The sequence below is a fragment of the Agelaius tricolor genome, unplaced genomic scaffold (genome assembly GCF_023055355.1).
Source record: "Agelaius tricolor isolate 1412-34295 unplaced genomic scaffold, bAgeTri1.0.p SCAF_35, whole genome shotgun sequence".
Taxonomy (NCBI): Eukaryota; Metazoa; Chordata; class Aves; order Passeriformes; family Icteridae; genus Agelaius; species Agelaius tricolor.
In genome coordinates this window covers 2,261,653-2,278,987 of record NW_027269295.1, presented here as the reverse complement: position 1 = coordinate 2,278,987, position 17,335 = coordinate 2,261,653, and the positions used below count along the sequence as shown (strand labels likewise).

Genomic DNA, 17,335 nt, shown 5'->3' with positions numbered 1-17,335 from the left:
GGAGCTGTCCCCTGGGGCAGCAGCAGGGCTCAGGAAAAGGGAGCGTTCATCTCTCAGCTGCAGCCGTGCAGAGCTCTGAGATGGAGCAGTTGATGTCCCAGGCGTTTTCCAGTTGTCTCGGGCTGAGAAAAATGAGATTTGTCTGGAGGGTGCTAAGCTGTGTGCCTGGGAGAAGAGGTCCTCTGGATGGAGCATTTTTGCATTGAGCTGCCATTTCTGTAGCATACACAAGGAAGCAGGATGAGCTCTGGAAAGCAGCAGGCTCTGGAGACACATTTTGTCAGCTTCATCCATATGCAACTGGCTTGAGTCATTGAGTCACGGCATGAGAAGTCAATTTTTCTCTTTCATAGGAGTGGATCATAAACAGAGAGATGTGTGTGGAAGACTCCTTCCTTCACAGACTGAAATCTTACCCCATCCCAAGAAAAAACACCCCAATTTTAGAACAAACCAGACCAAACACACACACACACACATATACATATATATATATGCATCTGTATGTATATATATATATATATGCATATATATATATTTATATTTATATATACATGCATATATATATATATGCACATACAGATATATCATGTATATATCTAGATATACATGATATATCCTTATATATCCTTATATAAGTGATATATCCTTATATAAGTATACTTATATTTGTGTGTGTATATATATGTATATATATACATATACATATATGTGTGTGTGTATATATATATATATATATGTGTGTGTGTATATATATATATATCTCCAAAAAAACAAAAAACAAACTTGGGAAGAACCAAGATTTTCCTTGCATTCTTGAGCATCTTCACTTAAAGATAAATTTCCATTTACTGCTGGAAATGTCATTATGAGGTGAAAAGCCAAAATACTTCCATGGAATGTGCCCAAATGAAATGCTCTGATACAATTTTTGTTACCTTTTTTTTTTTTTTTTTGACACAAGTCACTGTGACTTCTGGTTTGCCCTACGTGTGTCCTTAATGACAAAACAGGGGTGAGTGCTGCCTCCACCTTCCTCCCAGGGGACCCAAAATGGATAAAAACATGGAATTGTGACAGCACCAAGAGTATTGCAAAGTCATTCTTCTTCCATTTAACAAGAGCCACGGTGAAGTTTTATTTCTCACATCCAAACTCATCCAGAGACTATGAAATGCAATCAAGTTTATCAAGAATATCCTATCAAGAATATAATAAACATTCTGTGATTCCACTTCCATAACTTACCAATGCTTTGCTGATTATTTATCTGGCTACAAAGGTTTAGCCATGCAACCTGTGGCATTTATGCTCTTCTATTGCAAAGAACAGATAAATTCACTGACTAGCACTAGTTCAAGAACCTATTTCTGGCACTTTAAAAAAGTATTTCTTTTACAGTTCTATCTGTGTTAAGCTATTTAATCAATACCAAGTTGTATATTTCAGTGATCTATTAATAAACTGTAAATGTTTGAGCTATTTTTAAATAATTTATCTGTCGTTTTTAAAGGGTTTTTTTTTACTAGAATGTGAGTTTTGCTTATATAGAATTTTACTGCAATGGATTTCCTCAGCAGCCCCTGGAAACAGCAGACACCACACATGCACACTTTGTGTCTTCCTCAATTTAAAAAAGACTGATTTCTTCTAGAGCCATTGTTTAAGACATTGAAGAGATTGAAAAGATTTAGAATGTGTTTTACTTAGGTGTTAAAGACATTGAAATGGTAAGATCTTATGGCACCTCAGTGAAAGAGTTTACTCTTTAATTGCATTTTAAAGATTTTCATATGGTCAAGAAAGCAGTTTTCTGTGTTTTGAACAGCAGCCCCTCTAGCTGCAATTTCTCCTCTCTATTATGTGTTTGGGCTTTTTGCCTCCTTCAGTTTATAAAAATCAACTCCTGTTATATAAGCAAGCCCTGTTGGCCTGAGGTCTAATCCAGACAAAAACAACCACCACATGGATTCCTTCAGAAAAGTGCCTTTCTAAGTAGACAACAGCAAGAATACAGCATTATTTATTTTACAGAATTATTACCAGCTCCTAATTTCTAAATATTTCTAGAAGACAGCAGCGAACTGCACAACCCACATAGGTTGGTCAGGGGCAGGAATGGCTGAGTGCCCTCGTGGGAATCTGAAGGTCAGGAATCCCCCTGGGATTTTCTTTCCACCCTCTGTGGGGCTCCTGAGGGACACTGAAGCTGATAAGACCTGGTGAGCTGATAACACCCCCTGGAGCAGCCAGGGATGCTGCAAGTGCACAGGAACAGTGGGAAGGCATCACTGGCACTGCCAGAAATGAAGGGATGGGACTGGTTTTAAGTTAAGAACAATTCACTGTTTAGATAAACATCAATCAGTGATATTTTAGAGGAGTAAGCATTTGGCTATAGCTTAAGAGTAGTTAAAAGTTTTTTTGTTATAAGGTAATATATAACTTTCTAATATATAACTTTCTAAATAAATACATTAGAAATATATTAGAAATATTAGAAATAATATTAGAAATAATATTAGAAATAATATTACAAATATTATTATTAATATATATTTCTTTCTTCTATAAGCAACTAATAGCCAGTTGCTACAGGCTTTATTTTACTTTTCTAACTTATCATTTTTACTTACTTCTGCTGCACTGTGGACGCTTTTATCTAATGGGCTTCTAACTCACAGGCACACATATGCTTCTGTTTTAACTTCTAAACTCTTTAGCTTATTCCATACAAGCACACCCCTTATAAGTTTAAATTTTTTCTCTATAAATTATATTTATATTATTATTTCAGTTTGCATTATAGACTTTTCACTATCTTATTTAAATACAGTTTCTCACTTAAGGCATATTCTTACAACTATAGAAACATAATTTATGATTTTTCTGCTTAACGTCTGTGTTTTGTATTTTTACACCAACCTAAGTGTCTTTTAAGGCTGCAGATCCAACTCTTCAGTGCCTGTGGAAGTTTCTGGTTTTCCAATTCCCACAGGAAGGACATGAAATAGGATCTTGTTCTAACAACACAAGAGGAGGAGACAGCCTGACCTAAACTGGTGTTTGTTTACCAGTGGTATTTTATGGAAATTATGGATATAATTTGCAGTCTGACTGATTATCAGGCAACAGAAAGTTTAACATTCCCCCAGGGGTTCATGCTCATGCAGACCTGGTAACAGATCTTTTATCCATTGGTTTCTCACCTTTACTGCCCAGGTTTCCACTGCCTCTGGAGAAAGCCTGGTGGGAGATAAAGGCTTCCCATAGTCCTGGGACTCTGCTGAGTCAATCCATTCAGGAAAACAATTATTACTGTCTTCCTGAATATTGGTTAATTAATCCTCAGGACATCAAAACCAACCCATGCCCAAGCGCGAGTGCCACAGCTTTGGAGTTGTCTTTGCCAAGGATTTTGCTTTCTGTCAAAACTTGCATGACAAAAGAAAGGAAAAAAAATCCCATTCCAAGCCCAGAATAGCCTGTGGGGGCCAGAAGAGCTTTGCCATGAGATATGGGGTGATAACTGATCTGATATGCACAAGATTTATTCCATCTCACTAATCTGTTTGAGACAGGCTATTAATCTCTGATATTTTATTACACCTAGAGCACAGCCCTCCAGACACAGTGGCTCCTCCTACAGCCAGAGATGTCAGCTGTATGCTAATTATTCATGTGTACTTACATTCTTTGTTAAATATATTGCTTCTGCACGTCACAGTCTCTTGTGCCTCAAAGGCTCAAACAGTAAAGCAAACATTCCATTCTGGAAAGCTCTGTCAGTTATGCCTTGGAATTGATAATACTGGTCCTTCCTTTCACTCCTTTTCATTTGATTCTGGATTTTTCTTCCCTTTTCCCATCAGTCTGAGCTCCCATTACGGAAAATTCTGTGATTCTGTAAGGAAAATTCTGTAAAATTCTCCATGATGTTATTTCACTAACATCATCTTCCCAACTCCCATAGCAACCACCCCTCTGGATTTTTAACTGGCTTTTTTCCACCTGCCATTTCAAATCTCACAAACTCTCTGCTGTGCTAAATGTCATCTCCTGTTTAGGCATCTCTGCAGTCATTCCTGGAGCCACACACATCTACAGTGAGAAGCAGCTGCTTGTGAGCTTCAGCATTGCAATTAGCTCCAGGAAATTAAAGTTCAGCTGCCACATACCAGCCCTCCAAGGCTGTTTCCTTGTGCACCACATTGGCTCAGCAAAGAGGATGCAAAACACCACCCAGAAGAACTAAGAAAAGGAACAAGAACAAAAAAAAGACACTAGGAAGAATTCTTCAGCTTTTTCCTTTCTCCTTTTCCTTTCAGGGAAGGAAAGGGGTGGATTTATTGGACTTTATTTGAGAAAGGTATCACAGAAGATCAATTATCAATCACTGACTGAACTGTCCATCTATTTATCTCTAGGGAGGCAAAATATCTGTCAGGAGCTGTTTAATTCCAGCACTGACTCTGCTGGGGAAGATCCTGAGCAGAGGATCAAATCCCAATGTATTCCATGTAATTCATGACCAAACTTTCTTCTCCCACCCCTCCCTATGGAACTGGTGCTTATGGACTAATTTGATGCTACATAGATTAGTCCAGAGTTTTATTTCTCACAGACTTGGGAGAAGTAAAACTCTGGATTTGTCGCAGACATCTTTCATGAAAAATCCTTTCTTAGGATTTTTCCTTGTGAGAAGCTGCAGTTTCAGTAACCAAAGTAACCAATGGTTATCTGCTGCTGTAGAATGTAACAGGTAAACCCATGATTGGTCTCCTGTGGGTGTTTGGATTTCTTGACCACTCATGGCAGAGCTGGCTCTTGCTCTGTCTGAGATGCAGATCTTTGTTATTCATTCTTGTCTATTCTTAGCTTAGCTAGCTTCTGAAGAAACCTTTTCCTTTCTATTTCTTTTAGTATAGTCTTAATGTAACATATATCATAAAATAATAAATCAAGCCTTCTGATCATGGAGTCAACATTCTCGTCACTTCTTCATCCTGAAAACCCTTGTGACCACAGTCACATGGATTTGCAATGAATTGGTTTCAGCAAGAGAGGAAAAGCACAAAGCAACAAAGGTGAGAAAAGCCAGCACTGACAGTGCTGGGGAAGAGTCCCTGAGCAGAGGATCAAAGTGCAACCCAGGGTTGAATCACAATGAATTCCATGTAATTCATCACCAAGCTTTCTTCTCCCACCCTTCCCAATGAAACTGGTGCTTACTGGTCACTGTCATGCCAGGACACTCAGCTACATGGGCTAATGCACAGTTTCACTTCTCACAGACTTGGGAGGTGAGGAATGAACTGGCTCCAGCAAGGGAGGAAAAGCACAAAGCAGCAAAGGTCAGCAAGGCCCTGAGCTCACATCTGCCCGTGGAAGCAGCCCAGCAGCCAGGCTGCTCCCCCTGCACAGCTGCACACGGTTTGCAGGCACTCTCCTGGGAATGTGAGACACAGAAAGATCCCTGGGAGCTCTGAGCAGGGCTGGTCTGCACTCAACCCCCACATTCCCACTTTCCACCACAGTGCCACCCAGTCCTCCTCCCTTGTACAAACTTGCAGGAAGTGGAAAGGCAGTGGGAACAGCCCCTAAAGCCCGAGAGCAGAGCTGCAGAACTCAGATTAAAGACATCCAACCAGCTGCCACAAAACCAGCCCCAGTCTCTTTGAGCAAAGAACCAGAGACAAGTGACACGGTCTTAAAACATTTGCTAAGTCTAAAAAAAAAAAAAAAATAAAAAAAAAATCATTGCTCTGTAAATAAAAAGACTGTAACTTCTGCTGTAGCTCTGGGAGACTCGAGTGTTTGGTTTTCTACTTGATAAAACAGGAAGTCAAAATCAAAGCTAAGCTGAAGGTTTTCATCCTCTGCTTTCAGGGGCTTGTGAAAACAACAGTGCAAACAGCCTGCAGCACAGACCACTGAGCCTGGACTGTTTGTCCCTACAATAAATACTTCACCAGTGCATGTTTGTAATTTTTTTCCATTTGTATAAGGACTGAGACAGTAACTTCCCCAAGAAGAAATATGACACAGGTATTTCTGTGGTTCCAGTCAAGCTAGAGGATCATGACTGCTGAAACTTCCCTTGTGTGTGAGCTTAGTTCAAAGTAAGCTGTGCAAATAGAATTCCCTGAGCCATCTGACCATCAATACAGAAATTTCCACTGTATTCCTTGAAACCACATGACAGAAATGGTGGTAATGCAGCAAACCAGGAAAGATTACAAGATCTGAGTTAAACCAATGCTTTAACTTTACACACAGCTTTACTTTTACTTCACACATAGCTTTACTTCTGAGGGCTTTGTGCAGAACACAGGTCACACTGACTTCTGAAGGTTTAAAAACCCTTTCAACCCATCCATCTTGTAGAATCAGTTTAACTTTTTCAATTGCCCCACAGCAGTATCCATGTCTACTCCTATTTCAATGGCTATATGTGAATCCTTCATGAACACTGCAAACATAACCATCTGTGACCTGCTGCAGGCTGTCTGTCCCTCCCAAGCCCTGCAAGGCAGAGTTGTCTCTCTGTGTGCCCAGTGGCCAGCACAGATGAGGACAGATCCAACAGATCATTGTCAGGGTCCCCAGGAGCACCATCAGGACTTACCTGGCCCGTGGGTCCAGGAGCGCTGCTTTAAATTCAGGCCTGAGACATCTGCAGGTGCAGTCATGTTCTGCTTCTCCTCTTGGATGGACCTCAGAAGTCAAAGGCTTGATTACATTGTGGATTCCAAGCTGATTTTTTTCATTATTATGGCAGCAGAAGCCTAGCACAGATATTCCTGTGCAGAATGGTGTCAAACCTTGTGCTCTCTGCCATGTAAATATTGCAGACTGCAAGGCTGCCACCCTGCCACTGCCAATACCTGCTCTGCTCCCTAACTGGGATGTTTTTCTGGGCACTGGCACTACACCAGCACAGCAAATGGTTTGTTCAGTGTCTCCCCAGTTTGGGTTTCCAGGTTGTGTCAAAGTCTCCACAAGGAAGTGCTTTTTGCTCAGGGTACTCACCAGCTGCTCTACAACATGCACCAGAATCTGAAACAGCTTTCTGAAGTTTTTTTTACACAGCTTTAGGCAACTCTGGACAAGGTGTAAAGACACTGCTGTGAAAACCAAGCTTCCACCTGGGACTTTTTCAGTGTTTAACCTTCAATGTCTTCTCCTTTCTGAGAAGAGTGTGCACACCTCTCCCACTGCTACACCAGCACAGCAAATGGTTTGTTCAGTATCTCCCCAATTTGGGTTTCCAGGTTGTGTCAAAGTCTCCACAAGGAAGTGCTTTTTGCTCTCAGGTTGCAGCTGAATGTACCACAGCATGTGCAGGGTACTCACCAGCTGCTCTACACCAAGCACCAGAATCTGAAACAGCTTTCTGAAGTTTTTTTTACACAGCTTTAGGCAACTCTGGACAAGGTGTAAAGACACTGCTGTGAAAACCAAGCTTCCACCTGGGACTTTTTCAGCGTTTAACCTTCAGTGTCTTCTCTCTGCCACCACTTCCCAGCTCCATGCACAAAGCACAGAGTGCAGGGGCTTGCAGAAACCAGTTCTTACATGGGTTCAAAACTGGAAAAATGCCCAGGAAGAATCTCCACAGAGGTTTCTGAGAGGTCTGGATGTCTGGGAGTGGGGCAGAACTGTGACCCCCAGCTGCTCTGAGCCCCCTTGCACAGGCAGGTGTTGGCTTAGGCAGGATTTTGGCAGGCCTGATTTTGACTTTGTCAGAAAACCTGTCAACGTGCACATTAACTCCAATATCGAAAGGAGAAGAATCACTAACAAAGTTTTTACAGCAGTGTTTTCAGCTGAGCTTCCAGCTGCATGTGAAGCTTGAAAGTGAAGGATTGACTGGGTGGGGAAGAGCTCCAGATCACTTAAAACATAAAAACCACACACCCATTCCATGGCAGCTGGTCATGGTCAGCCTGCTTGCTTCAAGAACCACTTAACCCCACGTGTTTCTTGAACTGATTTCCAGAAAAAAAAAAAAATAAAAAATTGAAAATAAAAACTGCAGGAGCCAAACATGTCTGAATATCACGTGAAGATCTGAAAAGGGTAAGCACGAGAAAATTACACCCCAGTGATGTGGCTGCAAAATCAAGCTGCGTTAAGATAATATAATAGCAATAAATAAATATAATAGGAATTAATAAAGATAAAAAAGTCCACGTGGCACCCCACAGGGTCTTTGATCAAACTGCACTCATGAGGTTTGGGGCTGTGGGAGAAGAAAAAGCAACTGGGTAAAGACAATTCCATGCTCAATGTGTCTCTGTACAGTTTATTTTACAGGAGATGAGATGAGCACTATGGTGTATATAAACTTGCAGAACAATATAGGAAAATACAGTTTAACCATATGAAATTGTTTTACAGTAAGACAGAAAAATTACATATAGGAAATGCCTTCAACACTGAAGGACAAGATCCACAGCTGACATCAAGTAGCTTCCACTGAACCCTGCCAGTTTATTCAAGCTGAAGATCTGCCCCTTAAATCTTCTCTTCATTCAACTTAAGTTCAGTAAGTGATTCCTTCATCTACCCTTAGGGAACAAAAGCCATCCTAGAATTTCCACAATGATCCAAGATTTACTAGTAACCCAGACAGAGGCTGTGTGATAAATAAACTATTTAAGGGGTCTAGTCAGCCAAAATTTATGGGAGGTTATAAAATTTTGGTTAGGCATCTGTAAAAACAAGTCATTAGTACTGGCAAAAGACAACTTTCCTAGAAATTTAGAAGTATTTAGGAAAACTTACACAAAAAAGGACCAAATAAGCAACTTAATTTTGGTAGAAAACTCTGGTTTAGTGTATGCCTGGTATCTGTGAATCCCTGCTGCTACAGTGTCTGCAGAACTGCCCAGTGGAATTCTCACTGCCTTGTGTTGCAGAAAAGAAGGGAAGCATCTAAGGAGAAGAAAGAATTTTTGTCCAACACCAGTAGCTGCAGTTTTCCTACTGGACAGAGGCTGCTGTCCCTAAAGAGCGTTTCTGACCTAAAAGAGTGTGGACATCCAAATTCCTTAGGCAATTCTGATAATCTCAGCCATTTCATCAAAAACCTCCAAAGGAAAAAGGGATTTCAGGTCAACCATTGCCAAATTCTGGTATTAACATGACTTTGATTATTTTGTTAGCAGATGTGAGATCCCTGAAATCACATTCAGCTTTTGAGTTCCAGGACCAGAACATTTCTTATCTGCAACTGCTGTAAAAAAAAAAATAAAGCTGTGGGCTTTTAAAATTATTATTATTAATATTATTTATTAATTTTATGCAATAAAGTGTAACATCTCTTTTATGCAAAATTATTCCTGCATACTATTTTTATGCAAAATTCCCTGCTTATTCTACTGAGACCAAGCACGGGTCCAAAGATTAGTTTCAATGCAGTTGCTTTTAAATTCTAATTTTCTCTATTCCATTTTCAGCATTGAGAACTTGGGATGCCTGAGCTGGACAGCAAATTCTGAGAGGCAAAGGCAGCTCTCCTGCAGACAGGGCTGTCCTAAAAGGGTGCCCAAGTTCAGGGCAAGGAAGGGGCTGAGAATCCTGCACAGATCTGTGCACAGTGGCTGCTCCTGAGATTTGGCAATTTGCGGGGTAAATCTGTATTTTTCACGTGCTTGTAGCAGATACTGTTTAAAGAGGCACTTCAAGGGGATTTACGAGCAGGATTTTAATAGGGTTGTGATACAAGCCATGACTTAGTTACTTGTTAGATCAGTAGCCCTAAAAGACTGCATATATTCACAATTATAGTCCTGTCCACTCACTGAACCCGGACAGAACAGCTGGAAAGCTTTTGTTCTGAATATCCACTGAGTTTGTCTCTTATGACACACCTGAAATAGTCCAACTTAATGTAAGTTGAGGGAATTAAATTTGAATGTCTCAAATCTATACGTGGGTTTCTTCTGTGATTATTATGTGGTTAATCTAAGATTATTTTTTTAATTGGTCTGTGAAAGATTTTATCCAGGTTCAGTTCTTAAACTCAGATGCATCATTAGGCACAAAAGGTTTCTGCCTTGAGGAATGCATGGGATTAGAAATTTAAGCTGAATTGTGCTATGTGTTGGTCCCTTCAGAAAAAAAAAAAAAACATTCAGGTAGGAAAAAGAAACTGCAGCTAGCACAAGAAGAAGTTATTACACTTCCAAAATAAAACCCAAAATAACCTCTCCAAAAAAGCTCTTAAAACTCTCAGAAAACAGCCAAAAGCATGAAGTCTGGTTAGCACATGGAAATAACAGATATGTTCTATGAAATTTCAAAATTAAAGGTGTTGTACTTCACTGATGAAGGGCTACAGTAACAACAGAGAGGGGGAAATAAAGAGTTGAAAGATGCACCACTCATGTGAATAAAATCTATTTTAAGACAAAGCAGTGGGTGTTATTCTTCCAACAGTGGAAAGACAAGGATTTGCTGCCAGGAAAGGCTCCATCCCCACTGTGCCTGAGCAGGGCTGAGAGTGCTCCAGGCTCCTGAGGCTCAGCAGGCTCAGCACTCCTGACCTGGGGCAGCCAAAAGCCAGAGCCCCTCTCCAGGCCCAGGGCAGCACTGGCACCTACTGGCCTTGCATGGTGTGAGCACTGACAGCTCTGAACCAGCCACAGACACAGCCAGCACTGATCTTCCAGCTCTGGGCAGGACTGGGACAGTGATGGGCTCCTCACTCACCATCACCCAGTGCCCATCGGGGTCTGAGAGATGCCACTGAGGTCACCATCCTGCTTTAATCTGAATTTGTCATCACCACTCAGTGCCCATCAGCGTCTGAGAGATGCCACTGAGGTAACCATCCTCCTGTCCTATTTGCATCCACTTTAATCTGAATTTGTCATCACTACTCAATGCCCACCAGGGTCTGAGAGATGCCACTAAGGTAACCATCCTGCTTTAATCTGAATTTATCAGCACCACTCAGTGCCCATCAGGGTCTGAGAGATGCCACTGAGGTCACCATCCTGCTTTAATCTGAATTTGTCATCACTACTCAGTGCCCATCAGGGTCTGAGAGATGCCACTGAGGTCACCATCCTGCTTTAATCTGAATTTATCAGCACCACTCAGTGCCCACCAGGGTCTGAGAGATGCCACTGAGGTCACCATCCTGCTTTAATCTGAATTTATCAGCACTACTCAGTGCCCATCAGGGTCTGAGAGATGCCACTGAGGTCACCATCCTCCTGCCCTATTTGCCTGCTTTAATCTGAATTTATCAGCACCACTCAGTGCCCATCAGGGTCTGAGAGATGCCACTGAGGTCACCATCCTGCTTTAATCTGAATTTATCAGCACTACTCAGTGCCCATCAGGGTCTGAGAGATGCCACTGAGGTCACCATCCTGCTGCCCTATTTGCCTGCTTTAATCTGAATTTATCTGTGGCTCCTGCCCACCTGGTTAGGACAGGTGTGACCTGCAGGCTCCTCTGGTGCACACAGGATGCCTGTGGGCTGCTCCCCATCCCTGGGAGAGCATGGCAGGAATGTCCACACTCCAGCAACTCCTCAGAGCCAATGCTTCAGCAACCTCTGCCCCAGCACTCTGCTGGTTCAACACACACTGGGGAGCAAAAAGCCTGCAGGCTTTCCAGAGAGGTCTGTGAACTGAAAAGCTCATTATTCTGAAAACTGCCTTTTTGACACTGCCTTTTGAAGATGCAATTGCCAACGAGAGGAATGTCAGGGTGAGCAGGACTGCCCTGAGGACACTGCTGCCATCTCTGGAGCGGAGCCAGCAGGCTGCACTAGTGGACAGAGCACAGGAGATGCTGTGGAACAGAAAATCTGCTCTCAGTTCAGAAGGAAACATCCAATAACCACACCAAGAAGCCACATCTACCCATTCCAGGGGGACCTTCAAAGTGCTTGTCTGGATTTCTTAAGGTGCTTGGTAGTGAAGGACCCACCTGGGTAAGCAGTGCCCTTTCTCTCCCTGTGTGTGATGAAGGAATGGATGGGCAGAGCCACCTGGCCACTGAATTATGGATTTGAGCTTTTACAGCTGCATCAGTAATCGGCTTTTACAGCTGATCATCTGTGGGTCCAGACTCCAGAGGTGTGTTCTGCCTGCAGCCCCACACAAAAACACCACAGGAGCTGCACAGAGAGCAGCTACACGTTAATTATTTCTCATTATTTACTTTATCCATGTACTTAAGTATAAGTAAGGAAAAAAGAGGCTTGTGCATTTCTGTTTGTTAGCCTGATTTTCAAAGAGTCTTACCTCTTAGCTCCCTGCTGTATTCCAAGAAATCTCTGAGTGCTGAGCACTTCCAAAGAACAGGTGAAGAATGCCCAGTTCTATAGAACAAGCCTAACTTGCAGCCAATATTAAATAATGACATTAAAAACAAGGACAATTCTAGGAAGTTCTAACAAAGCCTGAGAAACTACAACTGCTACAAGCATAAAGAAATTTCCTGTGAATGCCCCACAGAAAATTCCCATTAGGGGAAAAGAAAAAACCCCCAACCCAAGCAAAATTAAAAAAAAAAAAAAGCTGCATAAAGGGAAAAAGAAACAGTGCACAAGGTTGCATGCTGCTTGTCAGGCACTGAAGGAAGTGTGATTTCAGTGTTTATCTGTGCAATAAGGGGGAGCACAGCTGCCCCCCAGCAGCTCAGAAGTGACTGCACAGGGGGAAAGGGAGTCTAGAAACATAAGAGGGATTTCTGTATGATTTTCACTGCTGTTACAGTATTTCAAAATTTAAGAAAAATTAAAGCTATCTTCTACAATTCCAGTGTCCAATAATGAAGTAATGTCCCTATAAGGGAGCAACTAAAGTCTTTCAAAAGATGTCCAACCCACAGAGGTGATGAACAAGTGTGAGCTGCAGAGATGACTGAACCTGAAGCAGGCTGGCAAACTGAGAATTTGGCCTTTTTGGGATATTGCTCCAAGAAAAAACTGGAATCTTGCTGCTAATGGGAGAAGAGTGCATTTGGCCCATGTGGTAAAATACTCACTGCTCTCAGCTCATAAACTCCAGCAGGAATCAGCCAACAGCACTGGATCCATGAGTTCTGGCAGGAAATGAGCTGAAAGAATAACTTAGGGAGAAAGATGTTCAACTGTGCTTTGGAGACACAGGCAGGAGGGTCTGGGTGATGAATACAAAGTTCTCATTGTGTGTGGCAGCTGAGGGTACAGCTGGCAATGCCCTCAGCAGCTCTGGCACTGCTGGGTGTCAGACACCCAGGAGAGCTGAAGCCATGGGGCTCAGGAAGCCCAGAGAAGGGCCAAAAGGCTCTGGCTGAAATGGACAATGCCAGGGAGCCCTCCAGCACAGGACAAGAGTGTGACAGCATCACTCAGACCACGAGGGAGCTCACAGGTGTGGCAGCACTCCCAAAACACGGGTGGCTTAACAAACATGGGCAGGCAGAGCCACCTGCTAAGGACCAGAGGGAAATTCCCCCTTTTCTACCCCTGGCAGTGAAATAGCTGAGAGCTGGCCTCTCTGTGACCTCAGGGCATTCAGAGATGTGAGACAACCCTGCCAATCTGGTCCCCACAGTGACCAAACCAGCCAAAACTCACACCAGGGGTGTGAGGTGCCAGCTGAAATGAGATGATGCCTAAGCTCAGTGCTGGAGCTAAGAGACTTCCTTTGGTGTTCCATTGCTCAGCTACACTGCAGCAGCCTCATGCAGCATCCACACGTGCTGGAATTTTAATAAAACACTGAGTTTGCTCTGAAGAAGCAGCTGTTTAGGATGAGCACGAAGACAGACTGGGCTCCACTGTATTTTTGAAACTCAGTGGAAGACAGAGCAATGCTGAAACTCCCAAAGTTACCTGTGAGAGCAGGAACCCATGCTCTCCTTTCAATGTGCCACCACCCTCTTTGAGGGTGCTGCCTGCTAGAAGCAAGGGGACTCCAGCATGCCCTGACCTGGAAGGCATCACTGTCCAAAATCCATCAGTCAGAGAGAGGGAATGAGCCAGGTAACTCTGATCTGCAGGGTCACATCAAGAGGGAATAGCATCTTTTGAAAGAAATGAGCTGAAAAATGCTTACAAGCAACAGCAAAACTTGCTCTGAACGCAGATGGAAGTGTTGTGGGTGAAGCATCTCACCTGTGGTGGAGCAGAACCCAGAGGCTCCTGGGGCTGGCAATGATCAGCAGCCAGGTGCCTGTGCTCTCCTCTGCTCATGGAAGTGAAAAAGAGACACAAACTCCACCAAGAGAATTGCTGTTGTGGGCAGCTCACATCCCTGAAACATCTCAAATGGACCAAGAACTAGAAGCGGGAAAAGTGGCTGGAAATAAAACCAAAAAGTAAAAGAAAACCCAAAAACAAACCCCCCCAAAAAAAACCCCAACCAAACAAAAACAACAAACCCTCCAACTAAGAATTCAGAGCAGCATAAATACATCTCAGCAGAGGAACCAAAACACATTACAGTCTCCAGAGAAACCTGTGCTAATGGACAGTATTTCCAGTCCAAAAGAGATAAAATAACGAACACCTTTAAAGAAAGGAAAAATAAAATGTAATTGCTAACTTATTTCAGGTATTTATTAAGGAGAATACTGTATAAAGTGCACAACTAGCTTTGCTTTGCAATCAAAACAAGAATGTGCTGAGGCATTGTCAAGATTGCTCATTTAAATTTACAATACAGCCTAGAATAGGGGGAAACCTGAAATGCAGCTTTCATGTATTCACATTATATTTTGGCCACGGAAGTTTTCAAAGTTCAACCTGCACTTGTGGCTTATAAAATAAAAAAGTGCCTGTCCTCTGAAGTGCAAGGGAAGAGTCAGAAGCACACACTGATATGGCCAAAAATTAGTAAGACAGAGAGTGAATCAGCAGAAACTGAAAAGGAGAGATCATAACTGACCTGCTTGAGGGCAGAAGGAAGGAGGAGAGGATTCCAGGGATGACACCCAGGCAAACCAAACCCTTCAGCTGGTGCTGCAGTGCTCTGTGCAGGAGCCTGGGGGAGGCTCACAGCACACTGAGCTCTGCCACCAGCAAGAATAAATTCCAAATTCCCAAGTGTGCAGGGGGAGAGCAGCACGGAGGGGCCACAGCAGGAGCAGCGACCCTGAGCACGCAGCAGCCATGGCACTGCACCTGCCAGCGTGCAAAGGATGCTGAAGGTTTGGAAAGGCTGATGGGGCAGCAGAGGATGGGTTGTGAAGGCATTTGCAAGACAGGAGTGAAGCTGTGCTAGTAAAGAGATGGCTGGGAAAAACGGGATCGATAGAAAAATGCAGTAGTAATTTAGAAATAATAAACCAGGAAAACAACCACTGCAGCAATGTTACAAACATGCTCCAGGTAAGACTTTTCTGTGTCCCAGTTTGTATTTGTAAGGAGGAATATTGACTCCCAATGATCCAATCCCAGCATCTGGAGGATGGTGAACAAAAACCTGGAATAGTAGTAGAACAAAGGAAGGATGCAGCTCTGGGGCTGGGGAGAAAAAGACAGTGAGATAAAATGGAGCAAAAGTGTGGATCAAATGAAATAGTGTGGTTTGGGATATTGTAGCTAAGACCACAGTAAACACTGAGTAAAGGCCACAGTGGTGAGAATCAAGATTTCTCCTGGATCTAAAGCAAGAATCTGAAGAATCTTTGCATTGTATGAAATGCTGAAAAAATATTTTAACAGCAACATTGAATACTCCATCAGAAATAACAGCAGAAGAAAATAAATACCTTTTCAAAACCAGTCTCCAAACTACATAACACTATTTGCTAAGAGCTGTGTTGAATTTTTGGTGGTTTGCAGTTAAGGGGAACAGAAAAAAACCTCAGATGGTACAGAAGTGCTGGGCACCTACATCTACACTGAATGCAATCCAGCATCACATATTCATGGCACCTTTGAAAATCAGGCTCCAAAAAGATAAAAGCCAAAATTTAATGGGACAAACCCAGTAATTAAAAATACCTAAAGTCTGTGATATTCACCTGAAGAAACTAACAAAGGAAAATTAAACCTGAATCCCAAGTAAACTATTAGAGGGCTGTCTTTAAGGAGATTCTGTGGAAAAACACCTTGCATGAGCAGGAAAGATTTTAAACATCTCATTTATTCCTTGGAATATGACCTCCTTCTGTCATTGAGGGCACTCTGACAGCTAATGAGGTAGGTATAGTACAACCAAGTCTTTCCTGATTAAAGTTGTGATGGCAACACTTTCAAACTTACCGACCGGCCGACAACAGAAATCATGAAAATGGGTTTATGTATCCCTGAGAGGGAGTATAAAACAGGAAGAACAGGAATCCTCTCCACAGATTTTGGGAGAAGGGCCATCACTTCACTGCCATGGTGAAAGACAGTGTTATATGAAAGCAATGCATCCACACAACATTGCTGCAGGATCCACAGATTTTATAAACGGGGGAGCCAGGAAAGTGAATTGATTTGCCTATGGCCACGAGAGCAGTCAGTGACAGACCTGGGATTGGTGATCAGGACTTCCTTGCCTCCTGCATCATGTTCAGTTATCTCCTTGCTGGCCAGAGGCTCTCTGCCTGCTTGTTCTAACATACTGGATAGAGAGAGTCATGCAAGGGGTGGAGCACAAAGTCACTGGAGAACAGGGCACGTTCTGTGCCAGGAAGCAGATTTCTCCTGGAAGCTGCGTGCAATTGGGAACCTCTGGTGGGAAGCACACATCTGTTTTTTTTTTTTTCACCCTGGAATGTCTGGTGCTTAAGGCTTAGCACAACGAGGACCATTGTAATGACTAAATGGAACAGAGATAGCCCATACAGGCAAAAATTACAAGGTGTCTGTCTGGTAGTGAAACAACCTTTTCCCTATGCTCTTTTGACCCTTAAAAACAAACGTTAGCCTGCTTAATTCAGTGGACTCATCACATCCAACCACAGATCAGTCTATATTTCCATGTCCACAGGTCGGATATCTCCAGTTTTGTGTTCTTTTACCCACAGTTCCCTGTCTTTGGCAGGATCCACTTTCCGAAGCAACTGATCCACAAGTTCTACTGTCTGAAATGAAGAAAACAAGAATCCAAATGTCAAGGGCACACTTCAAGCAGAGAGTCATTGCTCTGACATGCAGAGCAGCTGTGGGCATGCCTACACTGCATCTGCAGACAAGTGAGAGCTGCACGTACATGAGACTGGATGGACAACACAGGTCTGGATGTGCAGCCTTGTGCTGAGAGGAGAACAGGGAGACTTGAAGAAGCAGGGACAGGTTTCCTGTGCCAGGCAGCACCAGGCAGCCTCTGACTCCTGTCCTGCAACATGCACCTTACACCAAACACAACTGCACTGAGTCAGTGTGCAT

The 17,335-nt window shown here is 42.8% G+C and overlaps 1 protein-coding gene across 4 annotated transcripts in view; it reads right to left on the bottom strand.

Moving 5' to 3' along the window:
• Nucleotides 1-8,280: 8,280 nt before the first annotated feature.
• The window catches only part of GAS7 (growth arrest specific 7), an 82,968-nt gene continuing 73,913 nt past the window's right edge, over nucleotides 8,281-17,335 (bottom strand). For 2 of the 4 annotated variants that reach the window (XM_071452959.1, XM_071452958.1), the window contains exon 14: nucleotides 8,281-17,031. In XM_071452959.1, coding sequence (XP_071309060.1) covers nucleotides 16,918-17,031 — 114 coding nt within the window. In that variant the 3' untranslated portion in view covers nucleotides 8,281-16,917. The remainder of the gene's footprint in view (nucleotides 17,032-17,335) is intronic. The other 2 variants (XR_011683429.1, XR_011683430.1) reach the window with 2 other exon arrangements.